This window comes from Scyliorhinus canicula, chromosome 17 (genome assembly GCF_902713615.1).
Source record: "Scyliorhinus canicula chromosome 17, sScyCan1.1, whole genome shotgun sequence".
Classification (NCBI taxonomy): Eukaryota; Metazoa; Chordata; class Chondrichthyes; order Carcharhiniformes; family Scyliorhinidae; genus Scyliorhinus; species Scyliorhinus canicula.
The window spans coordinates 79,929,650-79,949,889 of record NC_052162.1 but is presented as its reverse complement, the minus strand read 5'-3'; the positions used below and the strand labels follow the sequence as shown (position 1 = coordinate 79,949,889).

Here is a 20,240-nt window from a genome sequence, read left to right as displayed (position 1 = left end):
TTGTGAGGTGCAATGTTTGGTGGTTCTGAACTAGCCTACAGCATTAGTACGTTTTAAGTGCGAAGGGAAGTGATGCTGAAAATAACTGCAGTGTTGTGAGCCTGGGTGGGGAAATTTGGTTTATTCTCGGGTTTGCCTAGTCAAGGATGCTACCGTTGCCCAGGCAACAATGCACGGTGTGAATGTTCACTGACACACAAGATTTGTGCACTAAACCTCATGTTCCCCAATAAAGTGATGATGTGAGTGAGTTTTGGTTAAGGAGTTAATTTGCACAAATTGGTTTCCTAGCTTAGACTGATGTTTATATAGTAGAGAAATATATTTACATAAAAGAGTCCTGTTTATCTGGCCCTTCCTGCCAATTCTTGATGTACCTTATGAAATTAGTACCTTGGCTCTTTACAATTTATGGTGATTGTCCCTTTAATTTTTTTATAAATACATTTAAAGTGCCCAATTCTTTTTTTTCCCCAGTTAAGGGGCAATTTAGAAAGGCCAATCCACCTCCCAGCACATCTTTGGGTTGTGGGGGTGAGACCCACGCAAACACGGGAGAATGTACAAACTCCAGATTATCCCTTTAAGGGCAACACAGCAGAGTAAGGATCACCTGGCTTGGGGGACCAATGGGACACAGAGTGGGTAGTTGTCCCAGGGGTGGTGTCCTCTCAGGCAGGATACATGTAGAGATCCAGGTGCAACCATGTTGCTGCTGTTTTCTTATTAATAAACCCTTTTTTGTACTCACAAATGAAGTCTGTGAAAGTGCGTCATTAATCCTTCCAGCACTGGCATGTCTCCTTTGTTCCTTGGTGACTAGAATCAATCTGACTAGAACACTAGTTGTCCCCTCCCTAACCCTGGGATTAAGTATTTCCTTCCACCCCTCTACCACTAGCTTGATTATTCTCCACTCTATTTCTGAGGGCAGGGACTCGGGTTGGAACATGTTGGCAGTCTCCTGCTACCTCACCCATTCTTCAGCTGGCAATCTCATCTATTGCGCTGGTGAATGGGGAGGGTGTGGGGGCGGGGAAATGCATGACAGACCATATCCACTATTGATGTGCACACTTTGCAGTAGAGGGCAGTGGACGGTAGCCGGAATCCACCCACCCAGGCTGCTCACCCCAACTTAGTGCAGACCAGGAATCGAAAACAAAGTTTCTTTTAATCTGTAAAGAGATAATGAACTCTTTCAAGGTGAGGGGTGGGGGACAAAAAGACGTCTTGTAATCGTTACAAACAATCATTTAAAAAAATGTATATGTGCGTGTGAAAGCTATGGCCAAATATTTCAAAGAAAGGCAAAGCTTGGTTGTTTTCTTGAGCTGAAGCTGCAGATCCAACCACAGGATTAGTGTAGAAATGTGGAGGTCAGTAACAAAATTTCATTTCTCATGATGAGTCATAATTAAGATCAGATGATCCATTTGTGCAACACTGTTTCACAATACAGCAGTGACTGCAGAACATCTTGGATATTTTTATTTCTGTGCCACCAAGCACGTTGATGTTGTTTGCAAGGGTGCCCCAACCTGGTGGTGCTTGGGGGTGTCTAGTTTTATTTTGTTTTGGTGTGTGGAGACAAGCGAAACCCCAGTGATAATAAATTGCCCAGTCATCGTGTAACTATTATTAAAGACTGTTTATTAAAGTAAAGACAAATACACACAAACAAGACTACTCTGCTCTCACAATTAAGATGTATTAATTACTAAACACACACACAATTCACATACAATGTACCCCTGATTACACAATATATCTACCATACCGGATTTCCCAAACAACATCCAAATTCAATAATTCAGCTATAGTTACCACACCATACTCTAATCTCGGAACCATCTTTTTCCTGGTCCAGCAAACGTTGCTGTTATGAAAGTTTTCTGCACTGCCTTGGCTCGAAGACATAGATCTTTTTTCTCTTTTTATAAATTTAGATTTATAAAAATTTTTTCCTAATTAAGTGACAATTTAGCGTGACCAATCTACCTATCTTGCACATCTTTGGGTTGTGGGGGCAGACACCGGGAGAATGTGCAAACTCCACACTGACAGTGCTCTAACACGTAGATGCGTGTTTGCTGTAAATTTGGTCTTCAGGCTTTGTGGCTGGAATCTGCCAGCCTTTTCTCTGAGACTGCTCGCTGGTAACTGCCTCTCCTGCCTTCTCAGGGCTTGGTCAACTATACCTTTGTTGTTCTTTGATTATGCCTTCTGTGTATTGAACTGTCATATGATCTTCCTTGACTATATATGATCTTCCTTGCCATATGATCTTCCTTGACTATATATTAACATATGTATATCTCATGGACGTCTAAAAACTGTTATTCCTCCATAAACCGTTCACATTTGATTATTATCTACATTGCGGAAGAGATGCATGCCAGTTGAGGCCTTTTGAATACTGTCTACTGTTGGCTCCAGGTGGATTCATGACATTCATAGAATCTCTACAGAAGGAGGCTCTGAAAGAGCACCCGACCTAGGCCCACTCTCCTGCCCTACCACTGTAACCCCATACCCAACCTAATCTTTGGACAATAAGGGACAATTTAGAATGGCCAATCCACCTAAACCTGCACATCTTTGGACTGTGGGAGGAAAGCGGAGCACCCGGAGGAAACCCAAACAGACCCAGGGAGAATATGCATACTCTTTTTTTCCTTTTTATTAAAATTGAGAGTACCCAATTCTTTTTTTTTCCATTTGGGCAGTGAGACTCAAGCAGACTCTGGGAGAATGTGCAAACTCCACACGGACAGTGACCCAGGGCTCATTTTGAACCCGGGGCGGAATTCTCCGACCTCCTGGAGGGTCGCGTTGCGACGGTTGGCGGGCCCCCCCACGGCGATTCTCCGGTTCGCGATGGGCCAAAGTCCTGCCGCTGACAGGCCGTTCCCGCCGGCGGGAATCGAAGCACGTCTGGTGCCGGCGGGATTGGCGGCACGGGTGGGCGCCGGGGTCCTGGGAGGGGCGCGGGACGATCTGGCCCTGGGGGGTGCCCCCACGGTGGCCTGGCCCGCGATCGGGGCCCACCGATCGGCGGGCGGGCCTGTGCCGTGGATGCACTCTTTTTCTTCCGCCCCGCCATGGCCTTCACCATGGTGGGGGCGGAAGAGACCTGCTCCCCTGCGCCGGTATGACGTCAGCAGCCACTGACACACCGGCGCATGCACGAACTTCCGCCGGCCGGTGAAGGCCTTTCTGTGTATTTGTTTGTGTGTATTTGTCTTTACTTTACTTTACTTTTCGGCCCCGGCTGTCGGGGTGCCGAAGGCCGTTCGCGCCGGCCGGTGGAGCAGGCGCCACTCCGGCGCGAGCCTAGCCCCTAAAGGTGCGGAGAATTCCGCACCTTTGGGGAGGGCCGACGCCGGAGTGGTTCACGCCACTCCGTCCCGCCGGGACCCCCGCCCCGCCGGGTAGGGGAGAATCCCAGCCCCGGTTCCACGGCGCTGTGCAACAGCAGTGCTAACCACTGTACCACCGTGACTGCTTCGGAGCCAATCCTGCCACCCTTTGTGTCAATTCCAAACTTGCTGACTTTAGTGTTTTATCTATGAAAGGATATACTTTCCGTAGAGGAAGTGCAGTTAAGGTTCACCAGACTGATTCCTGGAATGACAGGATTGTTGTTTGGTTAGGTCAGCTAGGCTCCTAAGCACTGGAATTTAGCAGGATGAGAGGTGATCTAATTGAGACATATAAACTCCTGACTGGGCTGGACAGAATAGATGCAGGGATGTTTTATCCTCTGGAAGAAGGGATCACAGTCTTGGGATATGGGATAGGCCACATGAGGAGAAACCTCTTCACTCAGAGGGTGGTGAACCTGTGAGATTCTCTATCACAGAAGGCTGTGGAGGACAGGCCAATGAATATATCTAAGAAGGAATAGATTTCTAGACTCTAAAGACATGAAGGGGTATGGGGAGAGTACTGGAGTTTGGCAATGATATAAGAGGATCAACCATGATCATATTGAACAGCCCTAGAGGCTCAAGAGGGCCGAAAGACCCACACCTCCTGCTATTTTCTAAGTTTCTACGATTCAGCCTTGCGAGGGGAGGGGAGGTTACCACAACTGATGCAAATTCTGGTACTCCCCCAGGACTTGTCCTTGAATCCAGAAGTGACGAAGCCTGGTTTAACGCCCCTCAAATCTGGGAACTTGCTTGTGTTTAATGCCTGGACACCTCATTTGACAAACTAACCATGAGCAGTGGCTAAGAGATTTGCCATCTCCTTCTAATTATGTCATGCAATTCCAGACGGGGTAAAAGAGCCAACAAAAACGATTTGCATTTATCCAGTGCCTTTGATGACCTCCGGGTAACCGAAAGCGAGTGATGGCCACGGAGTACCTTTGATGTGTAGTCAGTGCAGGAAACAAAGCAGCCAGTCAGCGCTGGGCATGAATCCCACTTCAGCAATGTGATCATGATCAGGTGATCTGTTTTAGTGACATGAGTTGAGAAGTAAATACTGGTCAGTATGACGGGGAGAATTCAACTGCTTTCCTCAAAAAAAATAATAATAATGTTGCTGTGGGATCTTTTAAAACTCACACAAGAGGGCAGCGAAGCCTTGGTTTAAAGTCACAATTCAGAAACAATGCTTCTGACGTTGTAGCACTTAGTACTGCTCTGAAAGCGTCAGCCTGGATTATGTCCGCAAATCTCTGGAGTGGGACTTGAACCCACAACCTCTGACTCAGAGGTAACAGTGCCTTCCGCTGAACTGCCATTAGATTGAATAACTGGAAGTTTGAATAATTGGAAATCTGTGAATAGCTTCTTTGAGCTGTGGTTACTTTCGTCAGTATTTCCTGGGATAGACAATACCAAGCTTCAGGTCAGTTTATGTAAATCCAAATAAAAGTTCATAACGTGGCCGTGTTCCATGCGATGCAGAGTTCTCATTCTGCTTCACTTCTTGCTTACAAACACAGAATCCATCTGCCGGTCAGATACCTATTTGGTGGAACTGTATAGCTGCTCGAACATTGTAGGAAATAATCTCCCCCCCCCACGCTTTCTATTGGCAGTGAACCTTGCATGTCCAATTTAACAGGGAATAGAGAAGGGAGATAAACCTTTTAACAACCACACTGCTGGATTAATGGAGGAGAATGTGCAATTGGCAGAAAAATCGGTTTGCATAATGGTGAAGTTAATTAGACTTTACAAAATTATTTGCATCATCATTACAAGGAGAAACCCATTGGTACGGTGGTAGCGCCTCTGAGACTCTGCTATGTTTCAGTAACAGGAAAGCGTAGCAGACGATTACCGGCGTTATTTATACAAGACATTTCCCTTGTGTTTTCTGTAATGGTAATGATGGTCCATCTTCAGGTTATAAAGCAAATAAGCAGCCAGTTTTATAATCACTCTTCATGTTTATGCTGAACAGTTCTGGGATTTAGGAATAACATGTCAGGGTATGATTGTCTTCAGGGACTTAAAACTTTGATCACCAAGCAAAGAGCCAAAATCATTTTGGTTTGCTCCTTTTTAGAATCTTTTGCATGTTAAATGTGTATTTTTTTTAAGGATCCAGAATATTCAAGTACTATAAATATTGGCGTATAAGTTCATTGTCTCCCAAAATCCTTCCAAAAACAGGGTCCACTTGTAAACCACGTCTAAAAGTGAGACGGCGGCATGGGTGTGGACTGTTGCCATTTTGAAATGTCATCTGTTTCTGATAAAAAGAGTGTGTGTCATCCACTTCCACACTTCTTTGCAACACAGTTCATATCACGCACTTTGATCCCTTGCATCCCATTATAAGGTATCGGGAGCGATCGGGGGGCAGAAAAGTTGATTCTGACTCCTAATACAAGCATAGGATGTCGTGGCCAAAAATGAGTTTGACTTGTATGCTGAGTACATGCAAAAACATGGGGCAGAATTTTCCTATTGTGGGGCTAGGTTCAGTGGCAGGGCGGGAATGTGGAGTGTTCCCTGTTTCGGAGGCTGGTGTCAAAACACGCCAAATCTTCTGGCCCTTGTTAACTATGCAACCAGATGTTTTGAGTGGTATTCAGTGGTGGGGCAGGTCTGATATGATGTAGCCCGCCATATTATATGGGCACTCAATATCACTGACCCTCTATCGAAGAAAGAAGGTGAACCTCCTGCAAATGAAGACGGGATTCTCGGGGCACTCAAGAGGCTGGGACATGAATCCCCTGAGAAAGAAGATGGATTTCCAGGAACATTCTGAGGCTGGGACGATGGACTCGCTCTTAATCTGGAATATCCATCTGCAGATGCTCCCCTAAACCACTCCTGGGTGTTCCCGGATCCAGGGTGCTGGTGGTTTCCATCTTTAATTCTGGAAACAGTCCTGGGCATTGTTCCAGGAAGTCCCGACATATGCATGCCACATTGTTCCAGATGTGCTTTGTGCCCACGTGTCTTCAGGGCGCTGTCGCAGAGAATTGGAAATGGGTCGAAGATTCCGATCGTGCTTTCATCTGCATTCCATTAGAGGGTTTCAAATCTGCTTCACGCCGGCCTCTGGTGGGTTTTCTGATCCACCATGGCAGGCACCAGCGGAAGATCCGGTGGAAATTCACGCCAGAGTGAAACCGATATCGGACGCTACTGCCAGATTCTCCTCCTGTGCCCACCATCAAACCCGCCAATGGGGGATTGGGAGAATCCCGTCCATAACTTTTGGGGCCGGAAAGATAAGGTTGTTTTCTCGGCTGGGTTTACTTCTCCAACGCGATTTACAGCACAAACCCTGTTTCACTGCCTTGCAGCAGCTAAGCCTGACAATTGATCACAACTAAAGTTGTACGGATGGATTCCTGCGTCAAATGTGGAATTTAAATGAGGAAAAAATGGTCCTTTTGAACAATATTTCATCAGTGCAGCCATTACACCTAAGCACGCTCCTTTCTGATGAGCTTGCATATCTGAGGAAGTAGTGGATTAGACCTGTCACCCTCTGTTATGTTAAAAGACTTTGCAGTGTTCATCTTGTCCATTTTTATTATTTCCTGATTTTTACCAACAGATATTTGCCGCTTTGGCGCATGCACACTCAAATTTTGTAGGACTTCCCATACTCTCAGTATATAAATATTTAAAACTACTTCACAATTCACCATGATTGCATATCTGTTTGGACTGCAAATATTGTTAGTTTTCTCCCATGTGCCCGCACATTATACATGTTGAAAATATTGGAAATACTTTTTTTTCATGCACCGTGGATCATTAGAGAGTTTATTTTTCATGTATCTTTGGTAACCTGAGGGCCCTCATTATTGAGCATGAGTATCACTGGAGAGTTTAAGGTCGAACAAATCTACTCAGAAATCCATTAGTAATTGATTTATTTTCATTGGTGGGTTGAGGAGTTAGAACAAAATTTTTGTGCAGTAACTTAACCTTTCAACTGTATGTCAGGATGGCTAGGATTACTCGGGGAGTGGAGGAATTCCAACCCGGGAGCTGAATGGTTGAAGACCTATTTTTACAAGTGGAGTTAGCCACTTTTACACCCTTTTTTAAAAGTAAATCTGATAGCATGTAGTGTGGTGATATGCATCACTGTAAATACACAAGGGGTTAATGTAAATACACTAGAACTAAATAAACACTAGAGGGAGCACCAGAGACATCATGACACACAGACATTCAACCAATGGGCCAGTAAGGTAGGACCCGACCAATGGGCAGTCAAAACACACCCAGAGGTGACACTACCACAAGGGGGCTACCCATATAAAAGTACAGGGCACACATGCTCTTTCTCTTTACATAGGCGACACTCAGAGACACAGGGGCAGATCAGGGAAGCATCACACCCACCACATGGATTGGAGCAGACAGGTTAGTTAGATCGAGTTACTATAGTAAGATCAGCAGGAGAGTCGAACCCAAGTAGGAGAATTGTTAACAGTTCAATAAATGTGTTCAATCTATCTCCAAGTCTGAACCTTCCTTTGTTAGAGTATACATCAAGGAAGCAGCTTATGCTACGTGAAGAAGCATAACACAACATGTAGTTTATCAGAAGATTCTAAAGGGAAATGAGAATTAGAATCGTTAGAATTTTGCAGCACCTATATTAGGCCATTAATAGGCCATCATAGTTTAGTGTGTAAAATAAAAACTCATGGTATTGGGGGGGGGGTTTAACATATTGGCATGGATTGTATTTTGGTTAGCTAACAGGAAACAGAGTATGCATGAATGGGTCTTTTCCTGGCTGTGCCACAGGGATCAGTGCTGGGGCTTCATCTTTTACAATTTATATAAATAACTTGGATGAAGGAACTGAAGGTATGGTTGCTAAATTTTCTGATGTCACAAAGATAGGTGGGAAAGTAAATTGTGAAGAGGATGTGAAGAGACTATGAAGGGACATGGGTAAGTAGGTTAAGTGGGCAAAAGTCTGGCAAAACCGGTGGCATGGCAGTGCAGTGGTTAGCACTGCTGCCTCACAGCGCTGAGGACCCGGGTTCAATCCTGGTCCCAGGTCACTGTCCGTGTGGAGTTTGCACATCCCACCCCCCCCCCCCTCTCCGTGTCTGCGTTGGTCTCACCCCCAAAGATGTGGAGGGTAGGTGGATTGGCCATGCTATATTGCCCCTTAGTTGGGAAACAAATGAACGGGGTACAATTTAAAAATCTGGCAAATGGAGTATAATTTTGGAAATTGTGAAATTCTTAATTTTGGCAGAAAGAAAGAAAGAATAAAAAAGAAAAATGATCCCATTGGCAAGAGTTTTCAAATCTCTTGAGGTGCAGAGGGATCTGGCTGTCCTTGTGCATGAATCACAAAAGGCTAGTATCCAGATACAGCAAGTAATTAGGAAAGCTAATAGAATGTTATTGTTTATCGTGAGGGGATTGATTACCAAGGTTATGCTTCAGTTGTACAGGGCATTGGTGAGACGATATCTGGAATATTGAGGGCAGTATTGAGGTCAGTATTGGCCTCCTTTTTTAAAATAAATTTAGTGTACCCAATTCATTTTTTTCAATTAAGGGGCAATTTAGCATGGCCAATTCACCTACCCTGCACATCTTTTGGGTTGTGGGGGTGAGACCCACGCAAACACGGGGAGAATGTGCAAACGCCACACAAACAGTGACCCAGAGCCGGGATCGAACCTGGGACCTCTGTGCCGTGAGGCAGCAGCACTAACCACTGTGTCACCGTGCTGCCCTGGCCTCCTTCTTTAAGGAAAGATGTAAATGTGTTAGAAGCAGTTCAGAGAAGGTTTACAAGACTCATATCTGTAATGGGCAGGTTGTCTTGTAAGGAAAGGTTGGACAGGTTAAGATTGTCTCCACTAGAATTTAGAAGATTAAGAGGTAACTTGATCAGAACCTTTACGATCCTGAGGGTTATTGACAGGACGGATGTGGGGACGATATTTCCTCTTGTTGGAAAATCTAGAACTAGGGATCAGCGTTTTAAAAAATAAGGGGTCACCCGCTTAAGACTGAGATGAGAAGAAATGTTTTCTCTCAGAGGGTCTTTGAGTCTCTGGAACTCTCTTCCTAAAAAGGAAGTAGAAATAAAATATTTGAATATTTTTAAGGCTAAGCTAGATGGATTCTGGATTAACAAGGGGGTGAAAGGTTATCGGGGGTAGGCGGGAATGTGGAATTGAGGTTACAATAAGATCAGCCATGATTTTGTTGAACGGCGGAACAGTCTCGTACGGCCGACTGGTCTACTCCTGCTCCTTAATTCATATGTACGTGGCCTACTCCTGAGTGAGCTCGCACTTCATCCCATGTCTTCTTTAGTTTCCCTGTTTTTAAAAAAAAATATACCTTTCAATTTAATGGCGAACTCCCTGCGAAAACCTCTTTTTATATGTTCAAGTTTCTAATTTTCTGTCAGAAATCCTGGGCAGGAGGGCAGCACGGTGGCGCAGTGGTTAACATTGCTGCCTATGGCGCTGAGGACCCGGGTTCGAATCCCGGCCCTGGGTCACTGTCCGTGTGGAGTTTGCACATTCTCCCCGTGTCTGCGTGGGTTTCACCCCCACAGCCCAAAGATATGCAGGTTAGGTGGATTGGCCCTTAATGGGGAAAAAAATTATTGGGTACTCTTAAATTTATAAAAAAAAAGAAATCCTGGGCAGGAACATGGAATCAATTTCAATGGCGAGCAGACTCGGTGTAGGGGTTTTTTGTTGCTAATTTCAGTGGCTCAACACAACATTCTTGTGTGAGTTTTCTTTGCCTTCTATTTCAGTAGAGCTCCAAACCTGCTTAAAGCAATTGCCATGAACTCCATCTTATGTGCTTAAGGGCTTTTAGCTTTGCCTTGAACTGAAATGCCCTCCAGTGTAGTTTATGTAACTTTGAATGCCTCATCCACACGACACCATCTGCATGCACAATGAGTTCCTCCTCGAGATTGTGGCGATGTGCTCGTGACAATTTTCCACAAGTTTTGAGCCCTAAGTTGATAGATTCTCTGTGTTTAATACAGAACCATCTTTCAACTTTAGTAAAGGCATGACAAAAGACTTGTTAGTGCTTGTAAGATTTCCGTTCTCAAATCTGCACTCCACTGGGTTTTTTCATAAGATTTCCTCCTGTATAAATTGACACTATTTTTGTTTTTATTTTGCTGGTTTTTAAAAATTATTTCTTCCAGACCTCCATTGAACACCATTTCCCAGTTTTTAAAAAAATATTTTTATTCTCCTTTTTCACAATTTTTCTCCAGAATTTACACCCAACAACAATCAATAGCCAACAACAAATATCTCAAACCCTATAACAGTAACAATGATCCCATCCTCCCACCATGCCCAGACATCATCCCGCATGTTAACATAAACAAACGACAAAGAAAAAAAAAGGAATCAGGGATTACCCATAGCCATCTTCAACATACACAGCCCCCCCCCCCCCATCCTCCGAGCTTCCCCGCAGTTCGAACTTAACCGTCTCAAGAGTCAAGTATTCCAACAGGTCCCCTCGCCACGCCAGGGCACAGGGTGGAGAGGCTGCTCTCCATCCCAGCAGGATCCGCCTTCGGGCGATCAACGAGGTGAAGGCTATGATATCTGCCTCCGCACCCGTTTCCAACCCTGGCTGATCCGACAACCCGAATATGGCCTCCCGGGGACCCAGGTCCAGCTTCACATGCACCACCTTGGAAATTACCCTAAACACCTCCGTCCAGTACTCCCCAAGCTTTGGACAGGACCAAAACATATGAACGTGATTAGCGGGGGCTAATCCCCCCCCCCCCCCCCCCCCCTCCCCCGCACCGTTCACACACATCTTCTACCCCTTCAAAGAATCGGCTCATCCTTGCCTTCGTGAGGTGTGCCCTGTACACCACCTTCAGCTGTATCAGCCCCAAACTCGCACACGAGGTAGAGGCATTCACTCTCTGGAGCACCTCACACCAAACCCCCTCCTCTATAACCTCTCCCAATTCTTCCTCCCACTTCGCTTTGATCCCTTCCAGTGGTGCCTTATCCTTTTCCAACATAGCTCCGTATACCGCTGACACTGTACTCTTCTCCACTCCACTTGCTGCCAGCACCTTCTCCAATAACGTGGGGGCCAGTTCCTCCGGGAAACTCTGTAGCTCCTTCCTGGCAAAGTCCCGAACCTGCATACACCTAAACACTTCTCCCTGCTCCAGCCCATACTTCGCTTCCAGCTCCCTCAATAACACCATTTCCCAGTTAAGATAGGAAGATCATTCAGTTGCCAGGCATCTGGTAAAGTCTGGTACTTTGTCCTTTGAGAAGATGCATCAGAATATCAGTGTTGTGCGCAAAGCTTTTCCTCCTGACTTCACCTGAAAAAGTGTTAGGCCAGGGCTTGGCACCTCTCCTTCATCTGTTCGACATAGTTGGCATCTCCCCACGTGTGGAATCATTGATGCAAGTCCACACCCTTCCTCTCCCTGGCACAGTGCTGCAATTAACCAATACACCATGCCAATGGGCTAACTTAAATTAAACGTCCTTTGTAAATAATCAGATTGGTGGTCAAGTATTAAGCCAAAACAAAATGTTTTATTATTATTTCTTCATTTATGGGATGTGGGCATCTCTTGCAAGACCAGCCTTTTGTGTCCATCCCTAGTTGCCCTTGAGAAGGTGGTGGTGAGCTGCATACTTGAACTGCTGCAGCTCCCTGTGGTGTAGGTACACCCATAGCGCTGTTAGGAGAGGGGGTTAGTTTCAGGATTTTGACCCAGAGACAGTGAAGCAATGACAATATATTTCCCAATCAGGATGGTGAGTGACTTGGAGGGGAACCTCAAGATAGTGGTGTTCCCATGTACCTGACGCACTTGTCCTTCTAGATGATAGTGGCCGCGAGTTTGGACTTTGGTGAGTTCCTGCAGTGCAGCTTGTAGATAGTACACACGCTACCACTGTTTGCCGGTGGTGGAGGGAGTGAATGTTTGTGGAAGGGGTAGCAATTAAATGGGTTGCTTTGTCCTGGGTAGTGTCAAGCTTCTTGAATGTTTTTGGAGCTGCACTCGCCATCGGATTCCTAGCCTTTGACTTGCCCTTGTAGCCACAGTATTAATATGGCTAGTCCAGTTCAGTTTCTGATCAATGGTAACCCCAGGAAGTTGATTGTGAAGGAATCGGCAATGGTAATGCCATTGAATGTCAAGGGGCGATGGCTACTGCCTCTTCTGTAATGATGGTCATTGCCTGGCATTTGTGTGGCGTAAATGTAACTTGCCACTTGTCAGTCCAAGCCTGGATATTGTCCAGATCTTGCTGCATTTGGACATAGACTGCTTCATTATCTGAGGAGTTATGAATGATGCTGAACATTGCGCAGTCATCTGCAAACATCCCCACTTCTGACCTTATGATGGAAGCGAGGGACAGCACGATGGTGCAGTGGTTAGCACTACAGTCTCACGGCACCGAAGTCACAGGTTCGGTCCCGGCTCTGGGTCACTGTCCGTGCGGAGTTTGCACATTCTCTCCGTGCTTGCGTAGTTTCGCTCCCAAAACCCAAAGATGTGCAAGGTAGGTGGATTGGACATGCTAAATTGCCCCTGAATTGGAAAAAATGAATTGGGTACTCCTAATTTATTTTTTAAAATGATGGAAGGGAGGTCATTGAAAGCAGCTGAAGGTTGTTGGGCCTAGGACACTACCCTAAGGGACTCCTGCAGTGATATCATATGGAGTGAATCAAATTGGCTGAAGACTGACATCTTTGATGCTGGGGACCTCCAGAGGAGCCAAGATGGATCATCCATTTGGCATTTCTCACGGAAGATTAGTGCGAATGTTTCAGCCTTTTCCTTTGCTTTGATGTACTGGGCTCTTCCATCATTGAGGATGGGTATATTAGTGAAGCCTTCTCTTCCAGTGAGTTGTTTTATTGTCCACCACCATTCATAACTGGATATGGCTGGACTGCAGATCTGTTGGTTGTGTGATCACTTAGTGCGGTCTATTATGTGCTGCTTATGTTGTTCGGCGCACAAGTAATCCTGTTTTGTAGCTTCACCAGGTTGACACTTTATTTTTCGGTATGCCTGGTGTTGCTCCTTGTATGCTTTTTTGTACTCTTGATTGAACCGGGGTTGATCTGGTTTCCTCCGGGTGCTCCGGTTTCCTCCCACAGTCCAAAGCCGTGCAGATTGGCTATGCTAAATTGCCCTCAGTGACCAAAAAGGTTAGGAGAAGTTATTGGCTGCTGCTGATGGCTCACAGCACCTCATGGATGTCAGTTTTGAGCTGATAGATACACAAACTCTATCCCATTTGGCACAATTGTAGTGCTGCACAACATGATTGAGGGCATCCTCAATGTGAAGATAGGACTTTGTCTGTACAAGGACTGTGCGGTAGTTACTCCAGCCATTACTGTAATGGACACATGCATCTATGGCAGGCAGATTGGTAAGAATGAGGTCAAGTATATTGTTCCCTCTTGTTGGTTCCCTCACCACTTGCTGAGTCCCAGACTAGCTACTTTGTCCTTTAGGACCCATCCAGCTTGATCTGTGGTGATATTAACGAGCCACACTTGGTGATGGGCATTGAAGTCCCCCACCCAGAGTACTTTCTGTGCCCTTAGAGTCCTTCTTCCAAATAGTAAAACATTGACAAAGAGTCATTCGACTCGAAACGTTAGCTCTTTTGTCTCCCTCCAGATGCTGCCAGACTTGGTGAGATTTTTCCAGCATTTTTTCTTTCGTTTTAGATTCTAGGATCCGGAGGCTTTTTTTCTTTCAAATAGTGTTCGATATGGGAAAATACTAATTCTTCAGCTGAGGTGGGTGGGTGGGGGGAAACGACGCCGACAGAACATGGTAATCTTTAGGAAGTCACTTTGCCCGTGTGTGACCTGGTGCCATGAGACTTCAAGGGGTCTAGAGTCGATATTCAGCACTCCAAGAACAACTCCTTCCCGACTATATACTCCTGTGCCACCACCTCTGCTGAGTCTGTCTTTCCAATGAGGCAGGACATACCCAGGAATAGTAATAGTCAGGAATGGTAATGGTGGGGCGAAATTCTCCCATCGGGAGACGAAGTGCCGATGCCGGAGTGAAAACCGGAGTGTTTCACTCCAGCGCGGAGGCCGCTCCTCGTCCCCTATTCCCCCCCCAGGGGGCGAGGAGCGGTGCCGCGTCAAAGCGGCGCCGCATAAATTACACGGCCGGCGGCGGGTAAATGACGTCACCCGCGCATGCACCCTGCAAGACATGGAGGATTGATCTTGCATCTTGTGGGGTGGCGGAGGAAAAGAGTGCGTCCTTTAGAGACGCCGGCCCGCCGATTGGTGGGCACCGATTGCGGGCCAGACCCCTAGTGAGTACCCCCCTGGTGCTCGATTCTTCCCCCCCCCCCCCCAAACAGGCCACACATGCAGCGTTCGCGCGCTGTTCACGCCGGAAGTGACCAGGTGTGGTTGGCACCGGCGTGAACCCGTCTGATTGGGTAGGCCGCTCGGCCCATCCAGGCCGGAGAATTGCCGCTCGCCCGTTAGAAACGGCGAGCGCTGATTCTCCGAGCGGCTTGTCATGAAACGCGGCACACCGTTTTGGGGGGGGTGGGAGAATCGCATGCGGGTGCTAGGGCGGCATGGCGGGAATCGGCCGGCACTCCCGCGATTCTCCCACCCGGTGTGGGGGTCGGAGAATTGCGCCCGTGGTGTCTGGGACATTATCTGTAAGGTATGATTCTGTGAGTATGACTACATCAGGATGTTGCTTGACTAGTCTGTGAGACAGCTCTCACAATTTTGGCACAAGTCCCCACATGTTAGTAAGGAGGACTTTGTTGAGTATATAGGCCTGGGTTTGCCGTTGTCATTTCCGGTTTCTAGCTCAATGCCCAGTGTTCTGTCTGGTTTCAGGATGCAAAAAACTGAGTAGCAAAAATATGAACACATTGATTCACTTTTTAAAAAAAAATTATATCATGGGATGCGGGTTTGGCTGTTAGGCCAACATTTGTTACTCATCCCTAATTGCCTTTGCATTGCTTGCTAGGCTCTTTCAGAGGGCAATTAGGAGTCAATCACATTGCTATGAGTCTTGACTCACATGTAGGCCAGATTTCCTTCCCTAAAGGACATTAGTGAACTAGATGAATTTCTATGACAATCTATGATTGTTCCATGGTCACCATTACTGAGACTAGCTTTCAATTCCAGATTTTATTAGCTGAATTTAAATTCCACCAGTTGTCATGGTGGGATTTAAATTCATAGAAACATAGAAAATAGGAGTAGGAGAAGGCTATTTGGTCCTTCGTGCCTACCCCATCATTCGTTATAATCATTGCTGATCATCCAACTCAATAGCCTGATCCTGCCTTCCCACCATATCCGTTGATCCCCTTTGAACCACAAGTGCTATAGCCAACTGCTTCTTGAAAACATACAACATTTTGGCCTCAACTACTTTCTGAGGTAGTGAATGATGTGATTTTTTTTTTTCTTTTTACAAATTTAGAGTACCCAATTATTTTTTTTTCTAATTAAGGGACAATTTAGCATGGCCAAATCACCTAACCTGCACATCTTTGGTTGTGGGGTGAAATGCATGCAAACACAGGGAGAATGTGCAAACACCGCATGGACAGTGACCAGGGGCCGGGATTCGAACCAGGGTCCTCAGTGCCTTAGTCCCAGTGCTAACCACTGTGTCATGTGCTGCCCCATGATGTCAATAATTAGGACCATTGGGTTACTTGGGTGTCTGGATGACTAGTTCAGTTATAATTACCACGATGCCACCACCTCCCCTTGAATTGGTTATTTGTGTCCCTATCTGATGTTAGGAAAGCCACTGGGAGCAGATTTACCTAATATGCCCTGTCTCATGTCAGTCACTCGGCTTGCTGGCCTATAGATACCAGGACCACTGACCCAAATGTTTGGGATAAATATTAACCGGCTTCCAATTCTTTACTTTGAGCAGTGATGTGGCTACTCCTTAATTAATACATTCTTTCTGCTTTATTCTTTCAGATCTACTTCATAATGTTTCAAGAACTTCCCTTCACTGTGAGATTGTAATCCTGACTCCAGGACTGAAGACTCTCTCAGTTCCACTAGCCCGGGTGATGTACATGCAGCTCTGATTCAAAGTCTTTGGCACACTCTTCCTCGCATTAAGCCTAAGGAGATTGATTTACTTCACTGCACTGACTACCTCCTGAAGCTCAAAGCGGCCTTCACTCCCACAGGCTTGCAGAAAGTCACTTTTATCCTGATTCTGGACAGGTGCGGAGCCCTTGATCTGAGAATCATGGCTGCTGCAGTCCAACAGTCTGAGCTGGTGTTTGAATTTGCTAGCAACGGAATGGATGATGGACACCAGGTATGTCTTGCATGCTTAATGTACACCTTAATGCACTAGACTGTAAGGCTTATTGCAGAAGGGCCATTTTGGCCAGATTACTCATTTATTAGGTGAGTTAATTGCAATGGATTATGTTACAATATAGTTAATGGTCTAAGACTTATATAAAAAAAAAGGTTTAGGTGAGAACAGGTTTCAGAGTAGAATATTGCAGATGCTGCTGAGAGCTTTGGACTGAGTCTACACTACAGAAGTAAGTGTTGAAGTTATATTTATTATATTGCTTCTGTCCATTACTGATCCTTGAGCAATTGTGTTCATGGCAATGTCACGTGATTTTAACCAACTTACTTCAATTTTCTTTCATCAGACCCTGGCTTCCTATCAAGAATTGACAATATGCTAATTTCAACATAAAAGACCCTGTAATTTCAAAATTATTCACAGATTGTAACGAAGTTTCCATGTTCACTTGCCCTCCTCAGGTCACTTTTTAAAAGTGGACATTCTGGTGTGGAAATCATTCTTTATTATTACAAAACTGATGAAAAACCACCGAACTAGAAGGCTGATTAAAACCTACTTTCAATATTCACTGTTGACCTTACTGCAATTTTATCGAAGCTGTTTACAAATGAGCAATAAACCTTGTCAGGGGAGGGTTGCAGAGTGAGTAACTGAGCCTGGAAAAGCGAAAACTATTACCATGGCGATACAGTTAGATAGACTTTTATCCCTCGATAGCTAGTTCCATTTTAAATGGTGATAGTTTTATTGCAGTACAATCCCACTCTGGTTCTAAAGAGTTCAGTAGGATCTGGTGGTACAGTGCTTGCCGGAGATTGCTTTTTCCTTCCCTCTCTGTGGAGATACTTGTCTCTCTATGTACGCTGTCTCTCAATCCTTAATGGTCCGAGTGTGGTTGTAAATTCACTACGTGGAGAAGCAATGGCACAAGTGTGTGTAGTGAACATTTAAATATCACCGTTTCAGTATTTTAGTCTCCCTGGTGTCCTTCAGCAATGTCAATCCACTGGCATGGCGCACTACACTGTTTCCAACCTAAATAGATGTTTGCATCAACAAAATACATGTTCACTCTCCAAAGCCCATGGGCGTGACATCTAATCAAAATCCCTAGTGATGTATGCTTCTCGCTTCAGGTCTGTGCACCTGCCTGAATTGAAGTCTCTAGGCACCTCAGTGAATGTCATGCAGATGGATTAGGCTAAGCGATCGAGCCCTGAGGCAGTTGGTTAATAAAAGTGAGTTTCTATCATCATAGACCTGAAGGAAGGATGCTATAGGGTCACGGTAAATACCACTTACATAGACCTGGAGACTTTAGCTGGCTGCCTAGCACCTGTCGATACCAAGCTGATTGGATAAATGATGCTGGAGGGGTGGACTGACTGAGGATTTTAATCTTTCACATTGCTGATGGGATTTAGCTTACCTTAATGATAAAAGTTTTGCAAACCTCCATCCCTAGTCTTCCACCTTTCATTGGATTTGGGCTTTCATTCCGTTTCATAGTTGGAATTATGGTGCGAGTTCTTAATGCTTTCTTTACTTCCTTTCCACTGAGTATTGTGCCTGACACCATCAACTGGGCTCGGTATCCTTCTCAAGGTGACAAGATGATCTTTGTTCCTGCTGCTGCTGCCTTCTCCAATCGCGTCACAGTACAGCTCTTTAATGCCAGGCTAGCAACATTAAATGTTTAGATGCAAATCTTCAGTTGATGCTCCAATGAGCAAAATGTCTTTCTCACCTTTTGGCTACAATATTTATATTAAACAGTCTTATCTGTAAATAGATTATATATATTTTTAATATTTAGAGTACAATTATTTTTTTACAATTAAGGGGCAATTTAACGTTGCCAATCCACCTAACCTGCACATTTTTGGGTTGTGGGGGTGAAATCCACTAGACACGGGGAGAACATGCAAACTCCACACAGGCAGTGACCCAGGGCGGGGATCGAACGTATAAATAGATTATAGCATGAGGGGAAAAAAAGTAAGTAAGACAAAAGACTGGTTGATCGGTCTCTGGTGGCCTTCGTCAAGGATGGATGTTCAACAGAACACCTTGCTCCTCCTGAAATAGCACCGTGGGATCCATTTTAACTGTGTTGTCCAATAAGAACCATTGACTACCACAGGTGTTCCTATGACAACACTATTTGAGTCACACAGACTAATTTTAGTCACAAATGCCTAATGCTCTCAAATCCAGGTAAATGTAATTTGTGTGTATGTTTACTTAACAAACATACACTGCTATTCAGTAATCAAGGGAGTAAAAAAACTCAACAATCAGAAACACTTGTAGCCTCAGGTTTTGAATCTTAACATTTTACCAATAAACACATGAAAAGCTTCCAGTTCACATGTCTAAAGACCGTACCTGTTACTTATTTGCTGATCAGATATGCATTGACCAAATCTCAATTCCCAATTAGCCACAAGTAGCTACTGATTAAAGTATTGGACAACATTGGCTTATGTGAGTGGATAGACCCCATTTTTAACATCGCATTCTTTGATAATAAAGTACTCTCGCAATATTGCACTGAAGGCTAAGGGGTGCAATTCAACTAAATGGAAACAGTCCCACAGCAAGTGTGTTTAGTCGCATGCCCCCCCCCCCCCCCCCCCCCCCCCCCCCACCCAATGCCAACCTGGCACCCTGGTAGTGCCTCTGACAGCTGGCAGTGCCACTTGGGCCCATTGGCACTGCCAGGGTGTCTGGGTGACAGCAGCAGTGCCAGGGTGCCACCCTGCCCAAGATGCATGCATGTGGGGGCCTCCGATCTCCAAGGAGACTCCCACGAGTGCTGTTATATCTGGTCCCCGTTTGTGGAGACCAGTACTGAACGGAGCTCACCCGAAGTCTCCGAGGCGAAGGGGATAGATCCCAACGCCTCGGGTGCCTCGAGAAACTGAATATTAGAGTGAGACTAGCTGTCTCACTTTAATACGCAGATTTGCTAAAAAGTGATCCTGCCCACAATGGACAGGATTTACATCGCAACGTCTCACGAGATCTCAGTAGATGTCGCGAGGCGTTCAGAGCCGGGTTGATCCTGGGAGCAGGGTCTCCAGGCTTCTAACAACAACAATCCTATCCTCCCACCAAACCCCCAAACAACAGCCCGCATGTTAATATAAACAAATAACAAAAAAGAAATCGCCCGTAGTCACGATTAACACACACAGTTCACCTCTCCCCAACCTTCCCAACAACCCCCTCCCCCCAAATGTTCGATGTTATCCAATTCTTGAAAGTGCACAATGTATAACGCCCATGAATTGTAGAACCCCTGCATCCTTCCCCTCAGTGCAAATTTAACCTTTTCCAGAGTTACGAATTCTAGCAGGTTTCCCCCCACCACGCCAGGGCACAGG

At 45.5% G+C, this 20,240-nt stretch overlaps 1 protein-coding gene and 1 long non-coding RNA gene across 9 annotated transcripts in view; one reads left to right on the top strand and one right to left on the bottom strand.

Moving 5' to 3' along the window:
- Positions 1 to 20,240, top strand: part of elf1 (E74-like ETS transcription factor 1) — a 307,622-nt gene that overhangs the window by 232,943 nt on the left and 54,439 nt on the right. For all 8 annotated transcript variants that reach the window (XM_038776293.1, XM_038776290.1, XM_038776292.1 and 5 more), the window contains one exon: positions 16,491 to 16,842. In XM_038776293.1, the coding sequence (XP_038632221.1) occupies positions 16,771 to 16,842 (72 nt within the window). In that variant the 5' untranslated portion in view covers positions 16,491 to 16,770. The remainder of the gene's footprint in view (positions 1 to 16,490; positions 16,843 to 20,240) is intronic.
- The window catches only part of LOC119952490, a 49,653-nt gene that overhangs the window by 26,160 nt on the left and 3,253 nt on the right, over positions 1 to 20,240 (bottom strand). The gene's annotated exons all lie outside the window — the stretch shown is intronic.